Source organism: Ovis aries, chromosome 4 (genome assembly GCF_016772045.2).
Source record: "Ovis aries strain OAR_USU_Benz2616 breed Rambouillet chromosome 4, ARS-UI_Ramb_v3.0, whole genome shotgun sequence".
Classification (NCBI taxonomy): Eukaryota; Metazoa; Chordata; class Mammalia; order Artiodactyla; family Bovidae; genus Ovis; species Ovis aries.
The window spans coordinates 82843717-82870927 of record NC_056057.1 but is presented as its reverse complement, the minus strand read 5'-3'; the positions used below and the strand labels follow the sequence as shown (position 1 = coordinate 82870927).

The window sequence follows — 27211 nt, the reverse complement described above, 5'->3', positions numbered from 1 at the left end:
CTACCCACTCCAGCGTTCTAGTCTGAAGAATTCAGTGGACAGAACAGCCTGACAGACTACATCCATGGGGTTGCAAAGAGTCGGACATGACTGAGCAACTTACACTTTAATGTCATTCAGTTAATCAAATGCCATATTATTTATAAGTTGGATCCTTAAGACATGGGTAATTCAATTATTTTTATCTGGCTCCACTTTTTTAATCAGAGTTTTCATAGCCAATATCAGGTTTATAAATACATCAGAGAAATTCAGAATAGCAGTAGTTATACACCTAATTTATAGCTCAGATGCAGTAGAATCTAAAGCAGGCATAAATTACATAAATCATACTTTTTTATTCTATTAAACTTAGGCTTTGACTGTTCATCTAATTTTGTAGTTGTTAAGTTCAGTAAATAATATGTATTGAATTTTCAAATAGGTAAAATACTCACCTGGTTCAGAACTCAAGATTATTGTTATATATCTTCCCATAGTTAGCATAGGAATGCAGAAGTAAAACATATATTCTTTATAATTAGTAATTATTAAATGTTTCTACATAATCTTATTTTTAAAACGCATTTAGAGGTTCAAAGACAAATGTTAAAATAGCTGTAAATAATAGTTTGTCAGTCTTTCTCTTCCACCTTTCAGATTCCACCCTGTTATTTATTTCTCAGCATTGCTGACATCAAGTCATAGCGTGGTAGCAAAACCTCTGGGACGGGAGTAAGAAAACCGCTTATACTTAGACTATACTTAGATTCTTCTCTTAAAATATTTTGATCTGTTAAAAGATCAGTATCAATTTCCATCATTTCCTAGCACGAGCTCTTCTCACACACCCCCAACTCCCCTAAAAAGGCCACTTGTTTCTCTTCCTTTCCTTACCACGATCAACTCTAGCCTTAAAGGGGAAGTTGGGTACTTTGGATTGAATTGTCCCTTCACCCCTCGCGTTTAATCTGTCCCCAGATTTGATTGATGTTTTTTATCTGAATGTCTCCTATCCATCACCATCTTCTCCCTAGTCCACACTCAGGTCACCGTTGCCCAGTAGCCTTCCAGCTGTTCTTCCTCCCGAGTCATGCTCTCGGACTTAAAAACTCCTGGTGGCCCTCTTCAGTCGTGTCTGACTCTTTGTGACTATATGCACTGTAGCACACCAGGCTTCTCTGTCTGTGGAATTCTCCAGGCAAGAATACTGGAGTGGGTTGCCATTTCCTTCTCCAGGGGATCTTCCCAATCCAGGAATCAAACCCTGGATTGCAGGCAGATTCTATATCACTGAGGAGGAAACCTAAATTACTGGCACGTAAACGTCTGTTTTTAGTCGGTTTTACTTACAGCTTGATCTCTCACCACCATCCCCAAAGTTCACCTCATCTGCTGATGCTTTGTCTTTCAACTGTCAGCTTAGTTGTGACTTTCTCCTGAGCTCTAGACAATTTTTGTTAGTCTTAACTGTGGGGAGGGCTTTCCTTTGTGCTGCTGGTAGTGACTTAATACTGATGGGGCCTGAATATACCTGGCATATAAAGGTAGGGCCTTCTAAAAAGACGCCTGAATGTTTATATTACCCATACTTAAATAATGTGTATTTAGACATCTTACAGGTGCTATTCATCTTAGCCTTAGTTTTACAAACAAACTGAGATCGAAGGAAATAAAGTAATTTTGAGCCTTCCCATGAATTTGAGTCTGTGCTTTGATGTCTGACAACATGTCTGGCAAGTCAGATAAATAAATTTTATTATGCACATAAGGCAAATTGTTAAGTCGTCTTAACCCTTAAAACAGAATGTAATTTTTATTTTAGTTCAGTCTTTGTTATAATTTTGTGTTCTCCTTATTCATTGCAGTTTGGATTGTTGGAAAATAGTAAGTTGTTATGTTTCAGAAGTAAAACATTGCCTCAGGGACTTTGTGACTGTTGCTTCTTTTGAGCTGATCAAATACCTTAAAATAAAGAAGGACCTTCTAAGAGTTCAGGGTATCAGTTACTACTTATATTATGTTTCACTTGGATGTGCTTCCATTTTCTCTTGTTAATAATAACTAAATAATAAGATTTTGTTTATAAATATTCAAAATATAGTAGCTTCTTTGCCATTTAAAAATTATCAAAGATTAGGACTCCCAAAATGTGAAACACAGAAAATTGACAAATTGGACTTCATCAAAATTAAAAGCTTCTTACTCTCCAGGAAACATATTAAGAAAATATAAAGATAAGCCACAGGCTGGGAGAAATACTTTCAAGATAATGTTTCTGGTAAAAGATTTGATTCCAGAATATCCACAGAACTCTTATGAATCACTTTTTAAAAAAAAAAAAGACCAATTTTTTTAAATGGGCCAAAGATTTTAACTCCAAGGACATAAAATGGCAAGTAACCACATTAAAAGATGCCGAACATGATTAGTCATTAGGAAAATGCAAATTAAAAACCACAGTGTAATTACTACTACACATCCAATAGGCCACTTAACATGGAAAGCCTGTGGCTGTGACTGTACCAGGATGGGGAGCACCTGGAAATCTCATACATTGACGTACCATACAGGTCAGCAATCCCACTCCAAGGTATTCCGAGAGAAATGAAGGCATATAGGTATACAAAGACCGGTACACCTTTGTTTATAGCTTCTTTAGTCATAAAATTTTTAAAATGGAAACGCCCTGAATAAATGTGAATAGATAAGTTATGCTACTTCAGACAATGGAATACTGTCCAATAGTTAAAAAAATAGGGCGCATCCTACTGATAACGTGTAACAATAAGAATATATCTCAAAAGCCTTAGCTGGGTGAAAGAAACAGGCACAAAAAGCTATGTACAATATGATCCACTTATATATAACATTCTGGAAAATAGGAGCTAAGATCAGTAGCTGCCACAGTGGCTTCCATGGGATGGAGTGGTCATAGGAAACTGACCACAAAGATGTAAGAGAAAACCTTCTGGGGTGATAGAAATGTTGTGTATGGTGGTGTTACATGACTGTATACATTTATCAAAGCTCATAAAAAGGGCAATTTATTGTATGTAATCAGCTTGCCTTAAAATTTTGAAGTCCTCTTTTAACATCAGAGATTATCTTCACAAATTTAAGGGTGAAGAAAGCTAGGAGATAGTTCAGATGACTCCTAAGTCAGGTCCTTTGTCTCTTGACTCAGTGGTCAAAATTTTTTTTCATTGTGAAATAATTTTTATATATTAGAGATTAATAGTATTTCTTACTAGAGATTTGTCCCTTTACCAATATACAATCTTCTTGTCCCAAGAACAGGATCTACTTTGATTTAGTCACCCTTTCTGTTACCAAAGTATTGTTATTAAGTTGTCTTCATGAATATCTTACAGTCTGTTCATTTTATTCTTAGTTAGGTGTTCTTTTGTGAGTCTTGTTGTAAATTGAGCCTTCCATTATATATTCTAACTGCTTATTTGAAAAGAAATTTTTCACATAATATATTGATTATATAACCATTTACCTTTGAAATCTCTCATTTGTAGTAATTTTTCAGTTGATTCTTTTGGCCTCACTGTGAAAGCATCATTGGTATAAGCAGTGGACTTTGAGTTTTATCAGGTATCATTCCAGATTGTATAGAGATAATCTATGACTTTTCTATTAATGTAAAGAATTAGATTGATTTTCTAAAATGTAAAGATATCCTGTGTATCTGGTCCCACCTGGTTACTTTTATTCTTTTAATGTGCTGAATTCTAACATTTTTTATTTAGAATTCTTGCATCATATTTACATTATAGATCACCAGTCTGCTTTTCCTTTTGTCTCTCTGTTAGGAACTTTACATCAATGTTTAACTAGCTCTCAGAAAAGAATTTGGAAGCTTTCTGTATGCTGAGAAATATTAAATTATATTAATAAGACATGTTCTTTAAATGGTTGGGAAAATATGCCAGTGATACTATCTGTATCTGAGCCTGGTAATAAACCTGAATAGACTCAAATGCCTTTCAAATTAGAATCGTGTATCTTGCTTTCTTGGTCAAATATATTTTAACTCAATTGTTTGTTTTCTACTAAATTTCTTTATTGAGCAGGTATTCTTAATGCAGATAGGAATTGTCATTTGTGAGTTGTATGTATGAACCAATTTTCACTTGGAGGATGAGTCAATAATTTGGCCTCTACCTACTTGTGCTTAGTAATGGTTTGTAATGATTTGCTCAGAACTGAACTTCCATGATCATAGCCTTTCATGGGCTATTCAAATTGGAGGGGAGAGAGATGTTTCACTTAATTTCTTTTTAACAAGGACTCTCTCAGTAAGAACTTCTATCAGCTAATGGTTTTATTAAACTAAAGTCTAATGATAAGTGTCTCTATTTTAAAAGTCTAAAAAAGGTAGTAATGAACTCTGGAAATAAAAAGATCATTGGGTTTATTGTTTTAGTGGACAGACAAGGAGTATTGTTTGAGACCTTACTTGGCAGAGTATTCCTTATTGGAGAACTAGGTTGATCACGTCTTAGAAATTTTCATAGTTTAAAATAGAGACCTTAGAGTTTCAGTTGGCAATCTATGGTCTAAAGCTCTGTGACTGACTTCCTACTGGTGTGGCAAGGTGAATCATGACCCAACTACAAGATACCCATGGTCCCCATACCCTTTGACTATTAACTCCTGTGGCAAAGGGTATAGGTGTGATGAAGTTAAGGTTTGGGGATGATTTTCTGGATTATCCTTGTGGGCCTTAAATGTAATCAATAGTCTCCTCATCACGAGTCTGCCTGTAAGAGGGAGGCAGAGGGAGGTTTGACTGCAGCGGAGGAAACGGCTGTATGACCACAGAAGCAGAGGTGGTGGTGATACAGCCAGGAGCCACACAGAGCCAGTCCCTAGAAGTGGAAGCGGTAGGGAACAGATTCCCCTCTGGAGGCTCCAGAAGGAACCTGCCCTCCTGACACCTTGATTTTAGCCTCTGAAAATTCATTTTGGACTTCTGACAACAGGAGCTCTTAAGATAATATATTTTTTGTTGTTTTCAGTTCAGTTGCTCAGTTGCGTCTGACTCTTTGCAATCCCATGGACTGCAGCGTGCCAGGCTTCCCTGTCCATCACCAACTCCTGGGGCTTTCTCAAACTCATGTCCATTGAGTCGGTGATGCCATCCAACTATCTCTTCCTCTGTCATCCCCTTCACCTCCTGCCTTCAATCTTTCCCAGCATCAGGGTCTTCCAGTGAGTCAGTTCTTCACATCAGGTGGCCAAAGTATTGGAGTTTCAGCTTCAGCATCAGTCCTCCCAATGAATATTCAGGACCAGTTTCCTTTAGGATGGATTGGTTGGGTCTCCTTGCTCTCCAAGGGATTGTCAAGAGTCTTTTCCAGCACCACAGTTCAAAAGCATCAATTCTTCAGCACTCAGCTTTCTTTATAGTCCAACTCTCAAATCCATATGACTACTGGAAAACCATAGCCCTGACTAGACAGACCTTTGTTGGCAAAGTAATGTCTCTGCTTTTTAATATGCTGTCTCGGTTGGTCGTAACTTTTCTTCCAATGGTCTTAATTTCATGGCTGCGGTCACCATCTGCAGTGATTTTGGAGCCCCCCCCAAAAAACCCCTATAAATTTGTGGTATTTGTTACAGTGACGGGAAACTTAATTCAGTAAATGTGTATGTGCTCAATTGCTCAGTCCTGTCCGACTCTTTGCAACCCCATGGACTGTAGCCCACCAGGCTCCTCTGTCCATGGAATTTCCCAGGCAAGAATACTAGAGTTCACAGCCATCTCCTACTCCAGGGGATCTTCCCGGCCCAGGGAGCAAACCCACGTCTCCTGTGTCTTCTCAATGGCAGGTGGATTCTTCGCCACCACGCTGCGTGGGAAGCCCCTTAAGACAGTACGGGTACCCGTTAACTGAACACAGTAGGGCAGGGACCTAGGCCTGTGGAATTCAGCTTCACATCCTCAGACCCTAGAACTGCACCTTCTGTATTTTAAGAAGGCAAGCACTGAGTATATTTGTTAATGGAGGATGGGAGGGAGAGAGGGAGGAAAAAATCGTGTAATTATCATTTAAACCAGCATTGTGAGCATGGTGTAGATATCTAGCTTCTGGGTGAAGCAGAGAAATGCAGTAAGGTTGAAAACTTGAAGGCCACCCATAACCATAGATGCTGCAGTATTGTTCTGGGACATCACTTTTTGAAAATAGAACTGCCGTCAGTTCAGTTGTTCAGTAGTGTCTGACTCTTTGTGACCCCATGGACTGCAGCACGCCAGGCTTCCCTGTCCATCACCAGCTCCCAGAGCTTGCTCAAACTCGTGTCAGTCAAGCTGGTGATGCCATCTGACCAACTCGAACTGCCATATGATCCAGCAATTCCACTTCTGGGTATTTCTCCAAACAAAATGAAAATATTTACTCAGAAGATATATGCACCCCCTCATTCATTGCAGCATTACTGACAGTAGCCAAGACATGGAAGCAACCTTAGTGTCCATCAGCATATTAATGGTTGAAAAAAGTGTGGCATATATGTACAATGTAATATATTACTCCAGCCGTTAAAAAAATTTGAATCTTTCCATTTGTGACTTGGATGGACATTGAGGGCATTATGCTAATGAATAAGTCAGAGAAAGATAAACACTATAGGATTTCACTTATACGTGGAATCTGAAAAAACAAAACCAAGCTTAAGATACAGAGAACAGATTGGTGGTTGCCAGGATGGGGGTGAGGGAGCAAACAGTGAAGGGGATTAAAAGGTACACACTTGCAGTAAAAAAATAAGTCACGGGGATGAAATGTTACCCCAGAGGTGACAGGGAGGAGGCAGTTGTGTAATTAAAAAAAAAATTTTTTTTAAGCAGTAAGACTCGATGAACGTGAGATTGAGTGGACTCCGGGAGTTGGTGATGGACAGGGAGGCCTGGTGCGCTGCGATTCACGGGGTCGCAAAGAGTCGGACACGACTGAGCGACTGAACTGAACCGAAGAGGTAGAAAATAATTGAGGAACCAAATCAAACAATTTGACGTTCAGGGATCCCTAACTCTTTACTTGCAGAAGGATAGCATAAATGGATACACATACATGGAGAAGTCGTATTTCTCCATGAGAAGTCTAACTTCTCCAAGAAGTTAAATTCAGGTTCGGTTCTCTAACTTCTAGTTTGTTTAATGTGCCAGGAAAGTAGTTAATAATAATTTTACCAAGTGGACGTGGGAAATAAGCAGATTTATGTTATTAGTTTATTGTATGATTAATTTCGATTTTAGAACAAGCTGTACATTCACATTATGCAAAAATCAAAATGGTGATTAGCCAGACGCCATTATCCCAAGTCTGTTCACCAGTGGCTCAAGTTTCCATTCTCGCAGGCAACCCTGTGTTACCATTTTTTATATTCTCTCAGGCAGATAAACAAGTGAACTTCTAAATCCCCTTTTTCTCATTGTTTCATGCAGTTCATAGCTTACAAGGTGTATTGTTCTGTCTCTCATTTTTTTTCACTTTACCAATATGTTTCGGCTCCCTCCATATCCATGGGTAAAGAGCATCTGTTTTCTGCGTGGGCTTCCCTGGTGACTCAGTGGTAAACAGCTTGCCTGCCAATGCATGAGACACAGGTTCAGTCCCTGGGTCAGAAGGTTCCCCTGGAGGAGGAAATGGCAGCCCGCTCCAGTGTTCTTGCCTGGGAAATCCCATGGACAGAGGAGCTGGCAAGCTGCAGTCCACAGGGTCGCAGAAGAGTTGGACACGACTTAGCAACTAAACAACAGCAACACAAAGTTTTTCTGTGGGTTCTAATTAGTTTGTGTTTCCAGTTTATACTTCCACTCCAGAGAAGGAACGTGCCTGTTTGTCTGCCAGGAAGGAACAAGCCTTTTCTGTAGATGAGAGGAAAGAAAAGATCATCTAGGCTTGCTGTCCACGCTCTCTGTTGCATATTCTTCGTAGTTTTCTTTTGTTTACAACCCTTTAAAAATGTAAAGCCATTCTTAGCCACAGACCATGTAAAAAGTAGACCAAGGAGGCGATAGTTTACTATCCTCGCAAACATTGATAGCAGTCTGATGGGTAAAACAATTGAGTCCCCATCAATTAGATTATTATTAAGATTAAGATTATTATTTGTATTTCTTTTATAAGCAAGGTTGAACCTACTAGAGCCATTTGTATCTTGCTGTTGATTTTATTTGTAGTAGCTTTTTATATCAAGAAATCACCTCTTATCTTTGAAATGGATCACAAAATATTTGCCTCAGTTTATCTTTTTATTCTGCTTATAGAAGTTTTTACCACATAGAAATTATTCTAAGTAGTAAAACTCATCAAAGTTATTTTATGACTTGGGTTTTAGATAGTACTTTATGCCTTTCCCATTCTAAGATTATAAAACAGAAATTTTGCGGGATTTTTTTTTTCTGGTGCGTTCGTGATTTCATTGTGTCATTTAAACCTCTGATATGCTTAACAGTTTTGGTTTTTTTTCCAGAGAGCTCACCAGTTGTCCCATTACCATGTGAATTATCCTCTGTGCTTCCCTCCCCGACTCTCCACTTGAAATGCCACCTTTATTACACACTAAACTATAGTCTGTACTTGGATCTATTTCTGTATATCCTGATCAATGTTCCTTTGATCTTATCTAGACAGGCTTACTTTTGAATTCCAACTCCCTCACTAAATTGCTCTGTGAGTCATATTTCATTGAGGAAATACAGATGCAGTTAAATAGCCAGATCTACCTGCAGCCTGTATGTCTTGCTTTACCACCACACCTGGTACAAAGGAAGCAATGTCCCTGCCCTTGTGTGCCCTGGGCCCCACTCCTCTGGTCTGCATCTAATAGAGTCACTTTGTCTGCAACTAATGGTCACTTTGCTGCTCCTGGAGGCACTGTCTCTTCTTCATCATTAATTTCTGCCTCTTTTAGATGACTGTCATATAAACACCCGTTAAGAATATTTACGGAGAAGACAATGGCACCCCACTCCAGTACTCTTGCCTGGAAAGTCCCATGGGCAGAGGAGCCTGGTAGGCTGCAGTCCATGGTGTCGCTAGGAGTTGGACACAACTGAGCGACTTCACTTTCACGTTTCACTTTCATGCATTGGAGAAGGAAATGGCAACCCCCTCCAGTGTTCTTGCCTGGAGAATCCCAGGGACGGGGGAGCCTGGTGGGCTGCCGTCTCTGGGGTTGCACAGAGTCAGATACGACTGAAGCAACTTAGCAGCTTAGCAGCAGCAAGAATATTTAAGAAGCAACCCACATTAAAATCTATGTTCATCTATGGCCCAGTTTCTCCATTTGTCTTCAAAGTTCATTTCTGCACCTTCTGTTTTCTCCTCAACCCGCCCCATTCAGGCTGTGGTTTCTATCTCATTGATGAAATGACTCTTCGCAAGATCACTGGCAACCTCCATCTGCCAAACTTAGCCATGGCCTACGGGAGAGATTCCTGTGCTTTCAGCCCTTGCACCTCTTCCATTCATTCTCCACACACCAGCCATGGTAATCTATTAAAAATGGATGAAATTATGTCACAGTCTTGCTTACACCCTCTCTAGAGGCTTCCCATTACAGTTACAATCAAACTCAAACACTTTTCCATGGCCTTCAAGGCTTTTTATGATTTAGTCTCTGCTCCCTCTCTGTCTCACCTCCTGTTTACGCTCCCTGATACTCATAGACTCCATCTTCTCTGGCCTTCGTCCGGCCCCTAGAACGTGGCGAACCCTCTCCTGTCTTGGACCTCTTTCCCTGTGTCTAGAGTGCTCTTCCCTCAGAGCTGGCTGGTTTCTTTATAAAATTCGTATCTCAGCTCAAATGCTGCCTCATCAGGAGTCACCCTTGGCCATCCTGGTTAAAGTAGCCCGTCCCCACTGTCTTGATCCCAGTGCCCCCGTGTTCTCCATTGCACTTGCCGCCAGTGGGAGAGTCTGTTTCTATGTGTGTTGCCTTAGGTACAACGTCTAGACCAAGGACTGGGACCTGAGTTGTGGAAAACCAGTTTTTTCATTGGGGCTGAGGAGTGTCTCCTTGGTGGGATCTTTTCCTGAATAGTCTCTTAAAAGTAAGGGATCCGCACCTCATAGTTACTGAGGAATGTTTGCACTTTGGAAAAATGTCTTTGAGAATCTCTGCATTTTTTAAAGTCACAGACTGAATTGTAAATTTTTCTGAAAGGGAAAGTGTTGGTCTAACTGCTAACTAATTTTTTGCTTTAAAAACATACATACTCAACTCTTAGAATATTAATTGATATGGTAACACCCTCAGCTCTTGTGGTATAACTGTTTTAAAAATAAAATGGTAGTTACGTAGCCATGAAGTGATTACAGCTGCCAGCAAGTAAAGATCATAAGAGTGAGAAGTAAGTGATTTCCTGCCTTCATTAGGAATGCCAGCAACAGCATGCTCCACAAGCTTTCTTAGATGAGGTGTCTTTTAGACTTCTACTTATCTGAAGTACACTATTAATTTTCACTGTTTCTGAGCAGTGGTAATCATTTAGAATCCAATGATTTTGTCCTTGGTGTCCAGGGAAAAGAGGGACTCAATCTTTGTTTATTGAGTTAAATTGAACTATTAGCCTCCAAATGTGGATTCCTTATCATATGCGTCACAGTTCAGGTTGCCTCTACTAAAAAATGTTTATGACATAAGAATAGGATCAAAAATGGCATATATAGCGTGATCTCAGTTATGCTCACAAGTTACAGCTTGTGAAAGGTAAGCTATGACTCTCTCAAATATTTCTCAACTTATTCCTGTTGTTATATGGATAGCAAGATTTATTGTTTTTTTTTTTCTTCCTTAAGACTTTTCTATATTGGGCAGATAGGAACATGGGCATGATTTCTGGGGCGGCCTGAGCAGCAGCCAGCTCTTGGGTGCCCTGCACAACCAGTGTGTGGAGCACAAACCCAAAGCTGACTGTCCTCACCTGAACTTGTGATGGAATCTTTAGTAGCAGTAACTGCTTTATACCAGTACCATCCAAAGCACTCCCCAGATTAAGTTAGGCTCCAACGTTAGTTTGTTCATTTGACACACATGTATTGATATTGCCAAGTCAAGTAAACCAGCAGACTTAGCGCCCATACTCAAGTTGCTTCCAGTATTTTAGGAAGAAGACCTCTATTAGGAAGAGCACACTTGAGCAGTTCCAGCTCATGATAATAGTTATGAAGGAAAGGTATCACGTACCATGTGAGCACAGAGCAGGGGAGAGCCTAGTTTAGGTTGAGAGTTTCAGGTGAGCTGAAACCTCAAAACTGAGAGGAGTTAGCCAGGAATATGCCAAATGGAGGAAACGGCATGATAAAGGCCAGGAGGCAGAGAAGAGCACATGAAGAATCAAGGGAGACCAGTGTGGGTCTGATGCAGCCAGACTGGGAGAAGTGAATGAGCATAAGGTGGAGAAGTGGGCAGCGTGAGGGGTGTTCCTGTGAGTTGCAGCTTGTGAAAGGTGTGCTGTGACCGAAATAAGTCAGAGATACTGAGAAGGTACCTCTAACTTCTAAAGAAGGAACCCCCCTCTAGCCTCTAAAAACAAGAAGTCTCCTTGCATGGGCCTCCACACAGACTCAGTGTTTGCTCTGACCTTACCGCCTCTTTTTCTAAGGACTGGTAACCATGACCAGAGGAACTGGATACCTTCAATGTGCGTCACCACTCCAGCTTCAGGGGGAACCTGGTCTTTCTGCTCTGAGCCCATAAATGTAGTGAACAAATGCATGTTCTAAGGAAAGTGAGGGCACGCTAGATTCATGTATTTAAGTTAGGTTACCCATCCCATCACAGTATATACAGATGTTCCAGTAACACCATCCTCGGGAATCGGGGTGCACAGTGTTAGGTTCTACTTATACTTCAGCTTCCAAGTTGTCAGGATGAGATTTCTTTTCTTTTTTTTTTTTTTTTTTTGGTCAGTTGTTTCTTACTGAAATTAGAAGAACTGTCTCTTTAATTATTGGCAGCAGAGATTAATGTGGAAATAAAGTGATCGTTCAGCCTGCTTTGTAATCTGTGTGACCATATTCTTGTACAGCTAATACTCCATCACTGTCAGCATGTGCTTGCCCTGGGAAGTTTTCGCTTTTGGTCAGCAAACTCATTACTGAAAACTATTATAAGAGAAATGCCCTTGAATCATATACTTGTCTTATTGCCATGGTGTTTTCTGATAAGTGGTTCTTCCCACAAATGAGCGTACTTCATTTGCCATCTGTTTAAAATCATAGCAGAATGGGAACTACCTTGAAGCCTAAGGACTTCATATCTCTTTCATACACTGGAATTCTGACGAAGAACGTATTGAGCATGACTTGTTCTTTCATTCTTTTTAGATTCTTCTTAATCCTTTGGTGAAAACTCTGTGACACAAGATGGCTGCAAATAAGCCCAAGGGTCAGAATTCTTTGGCCTTACACAAAGTCATCATGGTGGGCAGTGGCGGTGTGGGCAAGTCTGCTCTGACTCTGCAGTTCATGTATGATGAGGTAAGTGCTGCTTGTATCACGGATGTCAAAGTTTGGGCTTTCAGAGAGGATTTCTCTAGCTTAGTTTTGGTTGTGTTTTGGATGGATTCCTTGAGTCTTTGAAAGCTACTAATCATTTTTTTCCTGGTTTTAAATTCAGAGCCAACATTTGTATGTAGCTTGATTTACCAAGTTGAGAATTCAAGGTCCTTAAAAACATTATGCTTTTAAAAAACAGAACAAAAGTGAAAACAGTACCTGTCTCTGAGCAATACGTGACTTTTTTCTTATTTTTAGTGTCTTAATAGTGAGACCCATCTTGAATTAATAGAACTGGTAGATATAGTACCTAATTGAGACTTGAGGTTAACATATATAAGGTATCCTTTAATAACTCAATGAAAAAAATCCGTTATTTATTGTATATTTGGCCTGGTACTACACTCACCACTAAGCAGGTGAAGGCTGTGTCCCTGAAGTAAAATTGTTTAACAGGTTACAGATTTGTGTGCATGTATTTGTATTAGGCTTTATGTCCCCAAAGTTAAGGTCTCAGCCTATATACAGCAATGTATTTTTTCCATAGAGCATTGCTATTAAGGCTAAATGATTTGAGTTGCTAATCAAATTTAAGCATTTATCCTCAATTCTTCTTCCTCCCAAATACAAGTAAGGATTTGTGGTTACTCTTTCTTACCTGGTCCTCACAACAGTCTTGTGTGGTAGATAGTGGTATCTTCATTTTACAGATGAGAAAACAGAAGTTACCCAACCTGCCCACGTAGAGTGACCTCTGATGAGTAACTCAGTGTTAAACCTAGTCTTCTGAGAAAAATATACTGCAGATTTTTATCACCCAATGTCTCTTTTCATTGCCTGATCATCAGAATTTCTTTCATATAGAAATTTTTTTAAAAAATTTATTAAGTATAGTTGATTTACAATATTGTATTAATTTCTTCTCACACAGAACTCTTAAATCCTGCAGCTTTCCTGCTTAAATAAACAATTTGGAGGGGGAAAAGTGAAATGGTATTTTAAATGGAATTGCTAATTTATCTGTTCAGTTCTGTTCTTCATACCAGTCACCTGAATAGCTGCTTTTCTTTAATCCTTAAATCAGTCCCCTTCTTGACAGTAAGGCGGTCAGAAGTAAGAATGTTCATATGTCTGATATTTGATGAATGGTTAAGCTTTCATCTAATAGTCATAATATTATCAGATACAATAACTGAATATATCCATTTTAAATTTTCATAAATGTTTATAAATATTTGATATTTATGAAATAATAGCATGGAATTATGGTAGAATGTTCTATATCTTTTACAGTTACAAATACACTGTGTTTGATTTTTCAGTAAATACTTGTTGAGTGTCTCCATGTACCAGACTTTGAGGAGACATTGATGAATAGCCCCCAGGGGTTAAATTCTAGTATTGGGATTTAGACATTGAGCAAATAAATAAGAAAGTATCAGATAAATATTTATAGGAACTAATTAAAAGCCCACAAAAGTATGTGTGTATATCTATATACACACACACCAACAATGATACTCTGATCAAAAATATCAAGGTGAGATTTAGAGAATAAAAGTTAGAAGTACAATTGTAAAGTTGTTTAATTGTGCTATTTTTAAAAATGGGAAGACTGGGGAGAAATCTCAAAGTTCAAGATTTGACCTTCTACAGAGTGGTATAAGCCACTTTTTTGACTTGGTTCATTTTGGAGAAAGAAAAGATTTAGCCATACTTTCCATCCTTACCTAAATAGTGACTTACTTTGTAATCATTTTCTACAATTCTGACATGAAAATTTATATTTGGAGTCACAAAAAAGGATTCTTAAACATTTGATAAAATACCTATGTAATAGTTTTTGCACATATAGCATTTTAAGGAAGAAAAGAGTCATGGATTTCAAGCTGTCAATGACCTAGATCTGTTCAGCCTCCCCTTTTTGTAAAAGAAAAGACCTCTGAATTGTCTATGAAGGAAATTTAAACGAACGTAGCTTTTACCAGTAGGGAAAACTTAATGAAGGTTATATGTGGCTTCTCAGTACTATTTTGGCACCTTCATATGAATCTGTATTTCAAAATAAGAACCTTTGAAAAGTAAAGATGATTTAGAAATGGAAGTGCTTTTCCTCATTCCCAGTTTGTGGAGGACTACGAGCCGACCAAAGCCGACAGCTATAGGAAGAAGGTGGTGCTGGACGGGGAGGAAGTACAGATTGACATCCTGGATACAGCTGGGCAAGAAGACTACGCTGCCATTAGAGACAACTACTTCCGCAGCGGCGAGGGCTTCCTCTGTGTCTTCTCCATTACAGAAATGGAATCCTTTGCAGCCACAGCCGACTTCAGGTATGGCAGGGAGCCGTGTCATGACACTGCAGAGCAGCTGCCTCCTCAGCACCGACTGGACAACTAGAGGCTCTCAACCTGGTTGTCTCTCCCTCTCACTGTGTTTAGTCCCTCTCTGACATCAGTACAACTCTGTCCTCTGTGTGCTTGTACTCACATATTCAGTGCACCGTACCTAACCTCACAGCCAGCTCTGCCAGCACCAGCTGCAGCGCAGCCTGAGTGTGAGACAGCCTGCATATGCAGAGTCTCCTTACGTGTTACTGAAGTATTTCCCTTTGGAGTACTGTACTACTGCTGCCGTAAAAGCAGATGCCTGGATCACATAACGGATCTCTGACCCAGATTTTGAGTCTTTCTGTGTTAGTCACGGGTGTCTCAGCACCTGTGTCATGCCCAGCAGGCACGTTGCCATCCTCCTCACAGTGTAGACACGTTGATAACACACACTGAACTTTTAGTGGAAATAATAGCACCATAGATTGACACACTGTCTTGTTATACAATCCTTTTAATATCTTACTTACTGTTTGTTTAATCAAAATCCATCCTCCACTTGATCTGGGGCAGGGGATTGGGGAAGTGATAAAGGGGAGAGGTGTTCTCGCTATACGTAAGACAGATATAGCATAAATAAGTTCTTGAGTAGTGTCATAAATATAGCATGCATAAAAACAAATATTCTTTATGTATTTTTATTTTATTACCATGTAATAAAAATTAAAAAATTTTTATTATTATTACCACATACACGTGGTCTGCTTTGGTGGGGGGAGGGTGGCGGGCGCAAAAGAAGCATATAATATATCCTCTGTTTTCAACATTCACACAGCCGAGTTGAATAAGGCATGAGACCCAGTGTCAGTTAGTGATAAAGACGATATGGACAGTGATTGTTACAGGGGATCCAAGAGCGGAGAGGAGTTGGAGGCCTTCAAGAGACAGATAACCTTGAAGGATAACACAGATTTCCAAAGATGAGGAAAGACGTCATCCCTAGTGTTTGGGCAGGAGACTGAACCAGGGCTTACACAAAGCATTCCTCTTCATGGATACATGAAAGTCCCAAGAACTGAAAAGATTCTAAGAGAACCTTCTTTGCAAAAGAGCATGTCACTGAGAAACTTAGGAAATGTAAATTTATTTGTCAAATTAAGTTTGTTGGTTTCTGTAAGGAAGAAGTGTTTGTACATGATAAAGTGCAGAGTGGCAGATTCTGGTAACTTGCAACCCTGGGAGACAGATTGAAAGTTACGTGTCAGGGCTTATTCATTCTTTCAGAAAATATTTGAGTGCTTATGCTGTAGCAGATTCTGTTCTAAGTAATGGAATACATTTTGTCACCATAGTCACCAAAGCCAAAGTGGTATCTCAAGGGAATGAGGTATTTTTATGCCAAGAGAAAAAGTATTGGGCTGTTGCTATTACAGAAAATAAGTGAATCATTCATTACCCTTCTGTCCTACCTCCAATGTGTTGCCCTTCCCATAAATAAAAAATGTTCTGGTAATTGACCAGCAGTAGGAAAGCCATTTTTGAGGTGGTCTGAATGGTGATAGAATAGTAGGCATGCCACATGATCTGACCTGCAAAGTATAGCACAGTGTCAGCTCCTCTTTTTAATTTTTTTTATTGTAGTTGATTTTTAAAAAAATTTTTATTGAAGTATGGTTGATTTACAATGACATGTTAATTTCAGCTATACAGCAAAGTGATTCAGTTTTACATACCTAATTATTTTTTTATATTCTTTTCCATTATGGTTTATCATAGGATATTGAGTGTAGTTCTCTGTGCTATACAGTGGGACCTTGTTGTGTATCCATTTTATGTGTAATAGTTTACATCTGCTAATCCCAAACTCCCCCAACCCATTCCTCCTTGGCAACCCTAAGCCTCTCTTCTATGTCTGTGAGTATTTTTTCATAGATAAATTCATTTATGTCATATTTTAGATTCCATACATAAGTGATATCATATGGTATTTCTCTTTCTGACTTGCTTCACGTGGTGTGATCATCTCTAGTTGCATCCACGTTGGTGCAGACGGCATTATTTCATTCTTTTGGCGGAGTAGTAGTCCATTTTATAGGCACCATATCTTCTTTATGCCTTCACTCATCTGTTGATGGATAATTAGGCCATTTCTGTGTCTTTGCTATTGCAACTAGTGCTGCTAAGAACACTGGGGCACATGTATCTTTTTGAATTAGAGTTTTGTCTGGATATATGTCTAGAAGTGGGGTTGCTGGATCATATGGTAATTCTTAGTTTTCTGAGGACCTTCCATACTGATTTCCACAATGACTGCACAAATTTACATTCCCACCAACAGTGTAGGAGGACTCCTGTTTCTCCATGCCCTCTCCAGCATTTGCTATTTGTAGACTTTTTAATAATGGCCATTCTGACTGGTGTGAGGTGGTACATCAGTATAGTTTTGATTTGCATTTCTCTAATAATTGTCAGCTCCTAAATGTAGCCTTCCTGGGCTTCCCATCACAAAGGCAGAATCCACTGCTTTCTCATCGGTGTTTGTGATGGACTTTGCACAGTCCCTGTAGCACGCTCACCACACTCTGACACTGAGATTGATTTCTGTATGCTGTGTGTTTTTCCTGATAAGGTAAAAACACTTGAGAGCAGAACCGATTTCTTACCCATTTCAGTATCCCTGATACCCACATTTGGCACAGTTGCTAGCATATAATTTACAGTGCTTATAAGTGTTCGATAGAAATGTTAGAAAACCCTGTTGCCTTTTGTGGTTCTCACTTTCCTCAAGATAAAAATGAAGCCTGACCCGTTTGTAAAGGTGCTTTTCTATTCTAAAATTCTATAATTGTCTCTCAAACTCCAAAGGGAGCATCACTTTAAGCAAAAATGCCGGTAGTAATTACAGTCATCACAAAGGTCACTGATCACCCTAACAAATTTAATGATAATGGAAAAGTTTAAAATACTGTGAGAATAACCAAAATGTGACACAGAGATACAAAAGTGAACAAATACTATTGGGAAAGTGGCACCAGTAGACTAGCTCACAGGGCGATCACAGACCTTCAGTCTGTTTAAAAAAAAAAAAGAGAAAGCAGTATCTGCAAAGCACAGTAAAGCTAACTGCAGTATAACAGGTATATTTGTATCAGTAGTACTTTGTAAATTGTGATAAATTGTGTTAACAATGGGGAAAGTGGGTGTGGGGACATACAGGAACTCTGTCCTGTCTTTACACCTTCTCTTGAAATCTGGAATCATTCTAATGTAAAGAGTTTGTTTTGAAAAAGCCTTTAGAGGGACTTCCCTGACAGTCCAGTGGTTAAGACTCTGCACTTCCACTGCAGCGGGTGTGGGTTCAGTCCCTGATTGGGGAACTAAGATCCCAACTAAGATTCCCAAAATGTAAAAAACGTTTTAAAAACAAGGCATTTAGAATGAAGTTGCATTTGATACTTTCACTTCATGCCTCTACTGCCATATTTGTACTCTTCCTTGGTCTGGTTTTTCCTCCATCAATGAAGTGAATGTGAAGCTCAAATGATTGAGGGTAGATAAAGGAAGACGTGCTGCTTGTTTCCTCCCGTGTAATAAATGAGCTCATTGTTAAGAAGCATAAATAAATGCCTGCATGCGTTATTTGTTATTTTAACACATAGATATATTTCTTGCTCATTTCCTCTTATCCAGGGAGCAGATTTTAAGAGTAAAAGAAGATGAGAATGTTCCATTTCTGCTCGTTGGAAACAAATCAGATTTGGAAGATAAAAGGCAGGTTTCTGTAGAAGAGGCGAAAACCAGAGCCGATCAGTGGAACGTTAACTATGTGGAAACATCTGCCAAGACGCGGGCCAATGTTGACAAGGTAAAAGGGGACTCTCCTCACCACAACATCATGTTAAAATAGGTTGATTTGCTTAACTTGGCTCCATCTGTGTCTAGAGATTCTGTTAAGACTTTCAGAGAGAGATTTAATACATGTTGATGTTTATCAACCCTGAATGCTCAAGTACGCTGTTAGGACTTTCTTGGCTTTACCTTGTCCTTACGTTCCTAAGGGGTGGAAAAACATGAGACAACCACAGCAAGATGTACTTTTTTTTTAAGCGCTGGCCAGATTCCTGACTTGATTCCCTCCTCTTTTTTTTTTTTTTCTTTTCTTTTCCTGATTGGCTGGATAATCTTTCCTTTTCTTTTTTCTTTCCTTTTCTTTTCCTGATTGGCTGGAGAATCTTTTCTTTTTTCTTTCCTTTTCTTTTCCTGATTGGCTGGAGAATCTCTGAGCTGACACCTGCCCATTCCCACTTAAGTTCTCCCAAGTGAAGGTGGCTCCCAAGATGAAGGAGCCCCAAGGGAGAGGGTTTTGAAGTCTCTGTCACCACAGCTGCACTCCCCACCCTCCACTTCTGTTCTCCACCCCCTCACCTGCCTCTCCACCCAGGGGAAAGAGAACTCCTCTGCCCTCTTCCCTCATCTTTGCACTTTGTGCAGATTGGCCCTTCCTGGAGACCAGGTAAGGAACATCTTGGAGCCTTCCCCAGTGTCATTCATCTGCCCCCCGACACCACTGTCAGCATTCAGGAAGCCTGCTGGTGGGGCTGGAGCAGCTGTGGGTGGGAGCCCTTCCAGGGAGCCCTTTTCAGTCCCCGAGTATCTCGGCCCTACAAGTGCCTCACAAAAACTAACATGCAGGAGGATTGCCTATAAAGTCTGATAAACACAGGTTCCTGGGTCTTCTTCAGAGACTTGGATTCATTTGCTCTGGGGTCAGTCCTAAGAATTTGCAGATCTAGTTAGCTCCTGGGTGTGCAGGTGGGGTGGTGGACCGCACTTGAAGTAACGCTGCCCTAGGTGTCTGCAGGTGTTTGTGAACTGGTCTGCTGTATCTGTAGATCCACAACCCTGGGCCAGAAATCATGATGTTAAAAGTTTAGAGGTTCTTTCTGCCTGTTTACTGTAGGTTTAAAGACATTGTCATTGTAAGCTCAACTTTTTTTTTTTCCAGTCACATGGTCAGATTCCTCTAAGTCCAGGATATCTTTACAACATGCTACAAGAGTTCTACTCTGTCAACCAGTTTGCGCTAGTTACAGCAAATGTTTTTTAAAATACTAATGAAATATAGTTTAAGATTCAGTGTGTATGGGGTTTTGAAAGGCACCACAGAACAGTATCATAGCATATATATACTTTGTTTCCTCCTGTTTAATGTCTTGAGCAGATGGTAGAACACACACTAAAACCTATGTGAACTAAGGGGAGTGGGGAGGCAAGGTGAGCAGTAACTGCCCGGCTCTGAGGCTTGCAGCAGTCCTGCGGTGTCACCTGCTGGCATCAGAGGCCCGGGGAAGGTACAGCCGTGCACATTGTCAGAGTTATCACAGGACAGTGAGAAAAAGACCAGCAACCCAATGGGAAAACAGTCAAAAAATATAGACACCCTTGTCATAGAAGAGAAGTACAGATTGCTTTTAAAGTTTAAAAGCGGCTTAGTCTAACTTATATTAGGAAGCACAATTTAAAAATAGGACTTTTACCTGTTACATTGGGGAATAAAGCAACAAGACTGATGATAATACTGTTGACAGGAGTATGGGGAGGAGGGGAAAGGAACTCTCATATGTTCGTAGAAGGGCAATTTGGTAATTATCTATCAAAATTATGACCCCACCAATTCAAGTTCTAAAATTTATATAAAATCATACATCCATGCAGCAGTAGACACTGAAGCATTATCTGTAGAAACAAAAGACTGGAAATATCAAAGTGTCCAATAACAGACTATTTTAAAGGCTGGTGCATCCATATAATGGAATATTGTTCAACCATTAAAAAGAAATGAAGAGAACTTCCTTGGTGGTACAGTTGATAAGAATCTGCCTCCCAGTGCAGGGGGACACAGGGCGACCCTGGTCCATGAAGATCTCACAATGCCGCAGAGCAAGTAAGCCCGTGGGCTGCAACTGCTGAGCCCCCGCACCTGGAGCCTGTGCTCTGCAACAGGAGAAGCCATTGCGATGAGAAAAGCCTGTGCACTGCAACTAAGAGTAGCCCCCACTCAGCACAACTAGAGAAAACTTCACGCAGCAGTGAGGACCCAGCAGGCCAAAAATAAGTATCCCTAAAAATGAAGGTAGAGCTAAATGTGCTGATCTTCAGCACTGGGAGACGAAACCCAGGACAGTGGCAGTAGCTATGGTTTCTGCCCTCTGTGTCTGAAACACATGCACACAAGCACACATCTTTGTGGGTATCGGGGGATATGCAAGAATCTAGTACCTGTGGCTGCCACCAGGTAGATGCATTTTTCACAAGCACCTCAGCGGCTGCAGAAAAGGCACGTGCAGCAACTCTTCAGCCGCAGCGTGAGTCCACATCCTTCAGGCCCTACTCAGTGTGCACTCAGACACTTGCCTGGAGAATCCCATGGACAGAGGAGCCTGGTGGGCTACAGTCTTTAGGGTTGCACAGAGTCGGACACAACTGAAGCAACTTAGCATGCATGCATCCACAGACACTTGTTAGTGATATTGAACTTTTGAATTATTATACTAATAGCTTTTAAATTATTATGCTAATATCTCCCATTATTTGCCAATTACTAGACAGACAAAAATTGAAAAATCCTAAAATATTGTGCAACAAGCAATTATTTTCTAGTGCCTGGTATCAAAATGATAAAGGAAGCAGTCATTTTCCACAGCTGTTTTTAAAAATGGGGCTGAAGAAGGGTTAATAAATGAAAATTTTATTAAATTACTTTAAAGTAGTAATTGATAAAATATATTTGCTAATTATTAATTACTCAAATGTAATCCATTGGGTTACATCTTCAGAGCTATCACTTGCAGTGCTTTTTTATTTTTATCTTGAAAATTCAGTTGGAAGATTAGGTTATATTATGTAAGCAGATTTTACCCAAAAGTGTAATTCAGAAAATCTTCCTGTTTTCCCATTTTTTTAATGTACTTGGAAGAAGCAGACTTTAGTTATATACTTTCCTGTCCCTGTTCTCCCCAAATAAGAGCTCTTTAATATTCATATAGTACTCCCAATGTTTACTGCTATGATTCAGAGATGTACCAGGCACATATTATCTACTTGCTTTACTCTGTTTTCTTCTTTGTAGGTATTTTTTGATTTAATGAGGGAAATTCGGGCCAGAAAGATGGAAGACAGCAAAGAAAAGAATGGAAAAAAGAAGAGGAAAAGTTTAGCCAAGAGAATCAGAGAAAGATGCTGCATTTTATAATCAGAGCCCAAACTCCTTTCTTATCTTGACCATACTAATAAATATAATTTATAAGCTTTGCCATTGAAGGCTCAATTGACTGAAATTACTTTAACATTTTGGAAATTGTTATGTATCTCTAAAAGCATGAATTGGAACTGCACTGAAAGTCAAATTCACTTAAAAAGAAATTAATGTGGCTTCACCAAGAAGCAAAGTTCAACTTATTTCATAATTGCCTACATTTATCACGGTCCTGAATGTAGCGTGGGCGCTTGTGTTTTGCCGGCAGTCTTTCTTGAACTGTTCGAGAGGTGAGAATGGGGGTGGACAATGGGAGGAAAGGCTACTTCCTCTGGTTTATTATAAAGCTTAAATTTTATAATCATTTTAAAATGTTTTGGTCTTCTACTGCCTTGAAAAAAAAAATGACAATTGTGAACATGATAGTTAAACTGTACCACTTTTTTTTAAACCATTGTTATGCAAAATATAGAAGAAAAAGTGACTGGCATGATTGTTGCATATAGTTCAATTGAGAGTAATTCATCTGTGAACCTGCATTAATTACCTGGTGATTAACTTAGAAAAGTGGTGTAAACTTGTACATGGAAATTTTTTAATATGCCTTAATTTAGAAACTGAAAGATACCTGGTTACATCATTCTGGGTTGTATCTTCATGGTGCCGTGGGCCCACTGCCCACGTGTCCCGGTGAAAGAATATATGTCAGGATGGAGGACAACTTTTGTATAGAAGATGCTCAAGAAATAACTGCTAGAGTCTGTCCAAATGTAAAATGTGTGCCATACTCTGGTTCTTGAAAATGAAGTTCCAGAGCTCCTTGATTGCTTTTAATTAACTGTAAGGTAGTTTAAAAATGAAGGACCAGCATATACTTGTAAGATAATTTTAGACTATGAGGATTCAGTATGTCTCAGTGAACCCTTATTCTTTAGGATGCTGATCCCTGGAAATCCTTTTATGCAAGTGGTGAGCACATGTTAAGATTTTATTCTCTTTGGAGCAGGGCATAGGAAAAGTGTCCACGGTGCTAATGCGCTTTGCACTAGACCACTTCGGGAAAATAGCTGTCCTTGCCATCTGATAACTTCTAAATTTGTATTCCTGAGGTTGCAGTTTGGCTGTCAGGGAGTTACTAGGAGTATTTGTAGTCTGTGTTCATAATGAAGAACACTGTAGTTACGTTTTCCTAAAGTTAACATCGAACAGCCAAACCTGAGGACAGTGCAGAAATCATGTTTGCCACCAAACGGTAGGTCCTGTCCCTGTTGTATGGCATCCCCACTGAAGGGACATCATTTCAATGGGAAACATACCACTATCAGACTTTTCTTTTCTTTGGAATGGGACTAGGGCAGTTGTTTCAATAAAGTTTTGCTTTCTTAATGCTCAGTCTTAATATCAGCAAGTCAAAGATGTGTTCAGGCATTCCAGATAACAGATGTGTACGTAAAGTTAACACAAATAGGCTATTTAGGAACTGAACTCTTTAGATACTACATCCAGCTTGTCATGTTAAATATGTGTCCTTAAAGGGTTTGAGATGTACATCTTTCATTTCATATTTTTCATAGGCTATGCCGTGTGCAGAATTAAAGTTCCCCATATAAGCGCAGCCCCGCGGGCCCAGATCTCCATGTGTACTTGTTGCAGTCTCATTTAACCAGGGGTCCTAACCACTAACGTTGTGATTTTGCTTTGAGACCTTTCCTCTCCTGGGTACTGAGGTGCTATGAAGCCAAATGACAAAGATGCATCACATGTCTTAGGCTGATGCCACTACCCGACTGGTTTATTTGCAATTTGAGCCATTTAAAGACCAATAAACTTTCTTTTTTTAAATGTTTGTGGTGTTACTTGATGTTTACAATAGAACATGGTGAAATTCAACCTGGGCATCCTTACCAGAGACTTGAAAACACCTGTCTTTTGAGCTATCAGTTTAGGGACTTCTGTGTGAGAAGAGTCCTGAGCCAGATGTCCTTAGTCACAGGACCATCATTACTCAGGTTTAAACAAGGCTCAGAAATGGCAGAGCCCCCTCATGCACAGTTGCATGGAAGGCACTCTTCTGCTGTCACGAGAGTCCTCCATTGTACGTTACTTTTCGAATACTAAACTCCTGAGTGGGTAGGTGGCAGCTTTATATTCATTTTGTAAATCAGACTGATCCCCAGAGACAATTCCATTTCCAAACTGTGGCAGGAAGAACCCCCCCCCCGCCCCTGCCATCTCATCATACTTCAGGCATTCATTCACATTTGATGTCTGTCTGGCAAACAGTGGCCTGCTAGCTGTCACACAGCACCTGGGCTAGAAATGATCTGGCCCGATATTGAACACAACCCTTCAAAATCCAATTCACTTTAATTTCTTAATTCATAAGCAGTGAACACATTTATAATTGGCATAATTTTAATCTCACTGTATGGACCCATTCAGTACTTTGGCCACCTCATGCAAAGGGTTGACTCATTGGAAAAGACTTTGATGCTGGGAGGGATTGGGGGCAGGAGGAGAAGGGGACAACAGAGGATGAGATGGCTGGATGGCATCACTGACTCGATGGATGTGAATCTGAGTGAACTCCGGGAGTTGGTGATGGACAGGGAGGCCTGACGTGCTGCGATTCATGGGGTCACAAAGAGTCAGACACGACTGAGCGACTGAACTGATACTGATGGACCCATTCTTAATACCAATCAGGGGCATGATGTTGAACATTATATACTAAACAAAAGTTAGATTAAGTTGTCTCAAAGTGAATCAAAATGTCATTTTCAAAATTTTGTAATGGAACGTAAAATTTAAAACTATCAAAGCATTTACCAGAACTTAAGTTTTCAAACTAATCCTTAAAAAAAATCCATCATTAAAAGTCCCCTTTAGCAAATTGCTTTGAAAGTCAAGAGTGGACAGACCAATGGAGGCCTTCATTCATTCCCCTAGATTGTGATAGGTTTTTATGGACCACCTACTATGGGCACTGCGGCGAATATAACAGGTGAAAGGACAGGCATGAGTTCAGGACAAGTATAGAGATTCACACAGAGGAAAGTACCTATGTGTTACAAGGAAAGCAAGTTTTAAAAAGATTAGAGATTAGGTCTCCTTATCCTGGGCCAGACACCCTATGATTGTACACTCATATAATAATAGCAAACTGCATTCTATATGCAAGATACTGTATATTTTTTAACTTAATATTAACTCTTTGAGGTACTTCCAGATGGAAAAACTAAGTTGAATAACTTGCCCAGAGCCAAAAAAATGGCAAAATTATTAGCGGATTGGAAACTAAGTAGTCTGGTCCCAAGTCCCTGCTCTGAATCCCTGCACAGTGAAGGAGTAGAGGATAGAGTTAATGATTCAGGGGCCTGTAGTACGGGGGGGGGGGGGGGGGGGGGGGGGGACATCCAGAATTTTCCCCAGGCTGATTTCCTTCAGAGAGCAAGCAGAGGTTGCTGTGAACCAAGAGGCCTCTTGGGCGTACAGCCTGGTTGCTAAGAGAAAAATCAAGTGTGGAGGGAAAACCTTGTGCAGAGCTCAGCTGTGGAGTCAGCCTTACAGTGCTTTTTCCATAACATCAGTCAAGAGGCAGCATTCTTTGGCAGGCAAGAAGCCTGTATCCTACATTTCTTTAACTGCAAAAAATTTCCGAGTCATTTGCTCCAGCAGCACTGCCTGCAGCTGTTGTGGACAGCTGCCTGGAGACGCATGAAGGTAGGTGAGGAGGGACGTTCAGCCATCTGTACTCTCAATCCTCACAGAAGCACCATTTCTGGGAAGTGAGGGACCCAGAGAGCATTTAACATTTGTTTAAGAAAGGCCATGATGGTCCAGTGGTTAGGACTCGGAGCTTTCACTGCTGGGGCCAAGTTCAGTCCTCAGTCAGGGAACTAATATCCTCCAAGCCATGCAGTGCAGCCAAGAAAAAAAAGCCATGAGAACTGTGATAACTTACACAGCTAATCTGACAGAAGAACAAGATCACTTTTATCAAAAGCCCTGAGGAAAGAAAACAGCCAAAGTTTCTGGAAAACAGCTGCTTGCAAGCTCCTAGCAGCTAGAAAGTTCTAAGGGCAAAGTGAAACAACCAAAAAGTAAGAGTCAAGCCTTGTTGAATTACAAGGGAAAGGAGCAGGTGTGAGAGCTAACGTCTGGGCCTTTGCCCAAGGAATTGTATGCTGTTGCCCTCAGCATTGCACCATTACATGCCAACTCTTGTTTATGACCAACCTAGACAGCATATTAAAAAGCAGAGGCATTGCTTTGCCAACAAAGGTCTGTCTAGTCAAAGCTATAGTTTTTCCAGTAGTCATGTATGGATGTGAGTTGGACTATGAAGAAAGCTGAGTACCAAAGAATTGATGCTTTTGAACTGTGGTGTTGGAAAAGACTCCTGAGAGTCCCTTGGACAGTGAGGAGATCCAACCACTTCATCCTAAAGGAAATCAGTCCTGAATGTTCATTGGAAGGACTGATGCTGAAGCTGAAGCTCCAATACTTTGGCCAACTGATGCAAAGAACTGACTCATTGGAAAAATTGAAGGCAGTAGGAGAAGGGGATGACAGAGGATGAGATGATTGGATGGCATCACCAACTCAATGGACATGAGTTTGGGTAAGCTCGAGGAGTTGGTGAAGGACAGGGAAGCCTGGCATGCTGCAGTCCATGGGGTCACAGAGTCAGACACAACTGAGCAAATGAACTGATACCAACTCCTGCTAGAGACTGATCTTTGCAAAGGGTGCCAATTTGGTGAAAATGTATTTGGATGATTTTCCTGGACACCGGGAAGTTGGCTTAGAAGGAGCTTGGAAATCACTTTGAACTTAGTCTTCAGGTCTCCTTAGTCTCCAGTTCAGTTCAGTTCAGTCGCTCAGTGGTATCCGATGCTTTGCAACCCCATGAATTGCAGCATGCTAGGCCTCCCTGTCCATCACCAACACCTGGAGTTTGCCCAAACTCACATCCATCGAGTCAGTAATGCTATCAGGTCAGCTCATCCTCTGTCGTTCCCTTCTCCTCCTGTCCCCAGTCCCTCCCAGCATCAAGGTCTTTTCCAATGAGTCAACTCTTCGCATGAGGTGGCCAAAGTACTGGAGTTTCAACTTCAGCA

General features: G+C 40.2%; 1 protein-coding gene across 8 annotated transcripts in view; it reads left to right on the top strand.

The window, feature by feature from the left end:
- RALA (RAS like proto-oncogene A) overlaps positions 1–23930 on the top strand; it is a 61542-nt gene extending 37612 nt beyond the window's left edge. For 6 of the 8 annotated variants that reach the window (XM_004008002.5, XM_042249234.1, XM_060414802.1 and 3 more), the window contains 4 exons: positions 12333–12485; positions 14628–14836; positions 18524–18698; positions 21963–23930. In XM_004008002.5, the coding sequence (XP_004008051.1) occupies positions 12372–12485; positions 14628–14836; positions 18524–18698; positions 21963–22085 (621 nt within the window). In that variant the 5' untranslated portion in view covers positions 12333–12371 and the 3' untranslated portion in view covers positions 22086–23930. Of the gene's footprint in view, positions 1–6009; positions 10055–12332; positions 12486–14627; positions 14837–18523; positions 18699–21962 lie in introns of those variants that run through there. The other 2 variants (XM_042249233.2, XM_042249228.2) reach the window with 2 other exon arrangements.
- The last annotated feature ends 3281 nt before the right edge of the window (positions 23931–27211 follow it).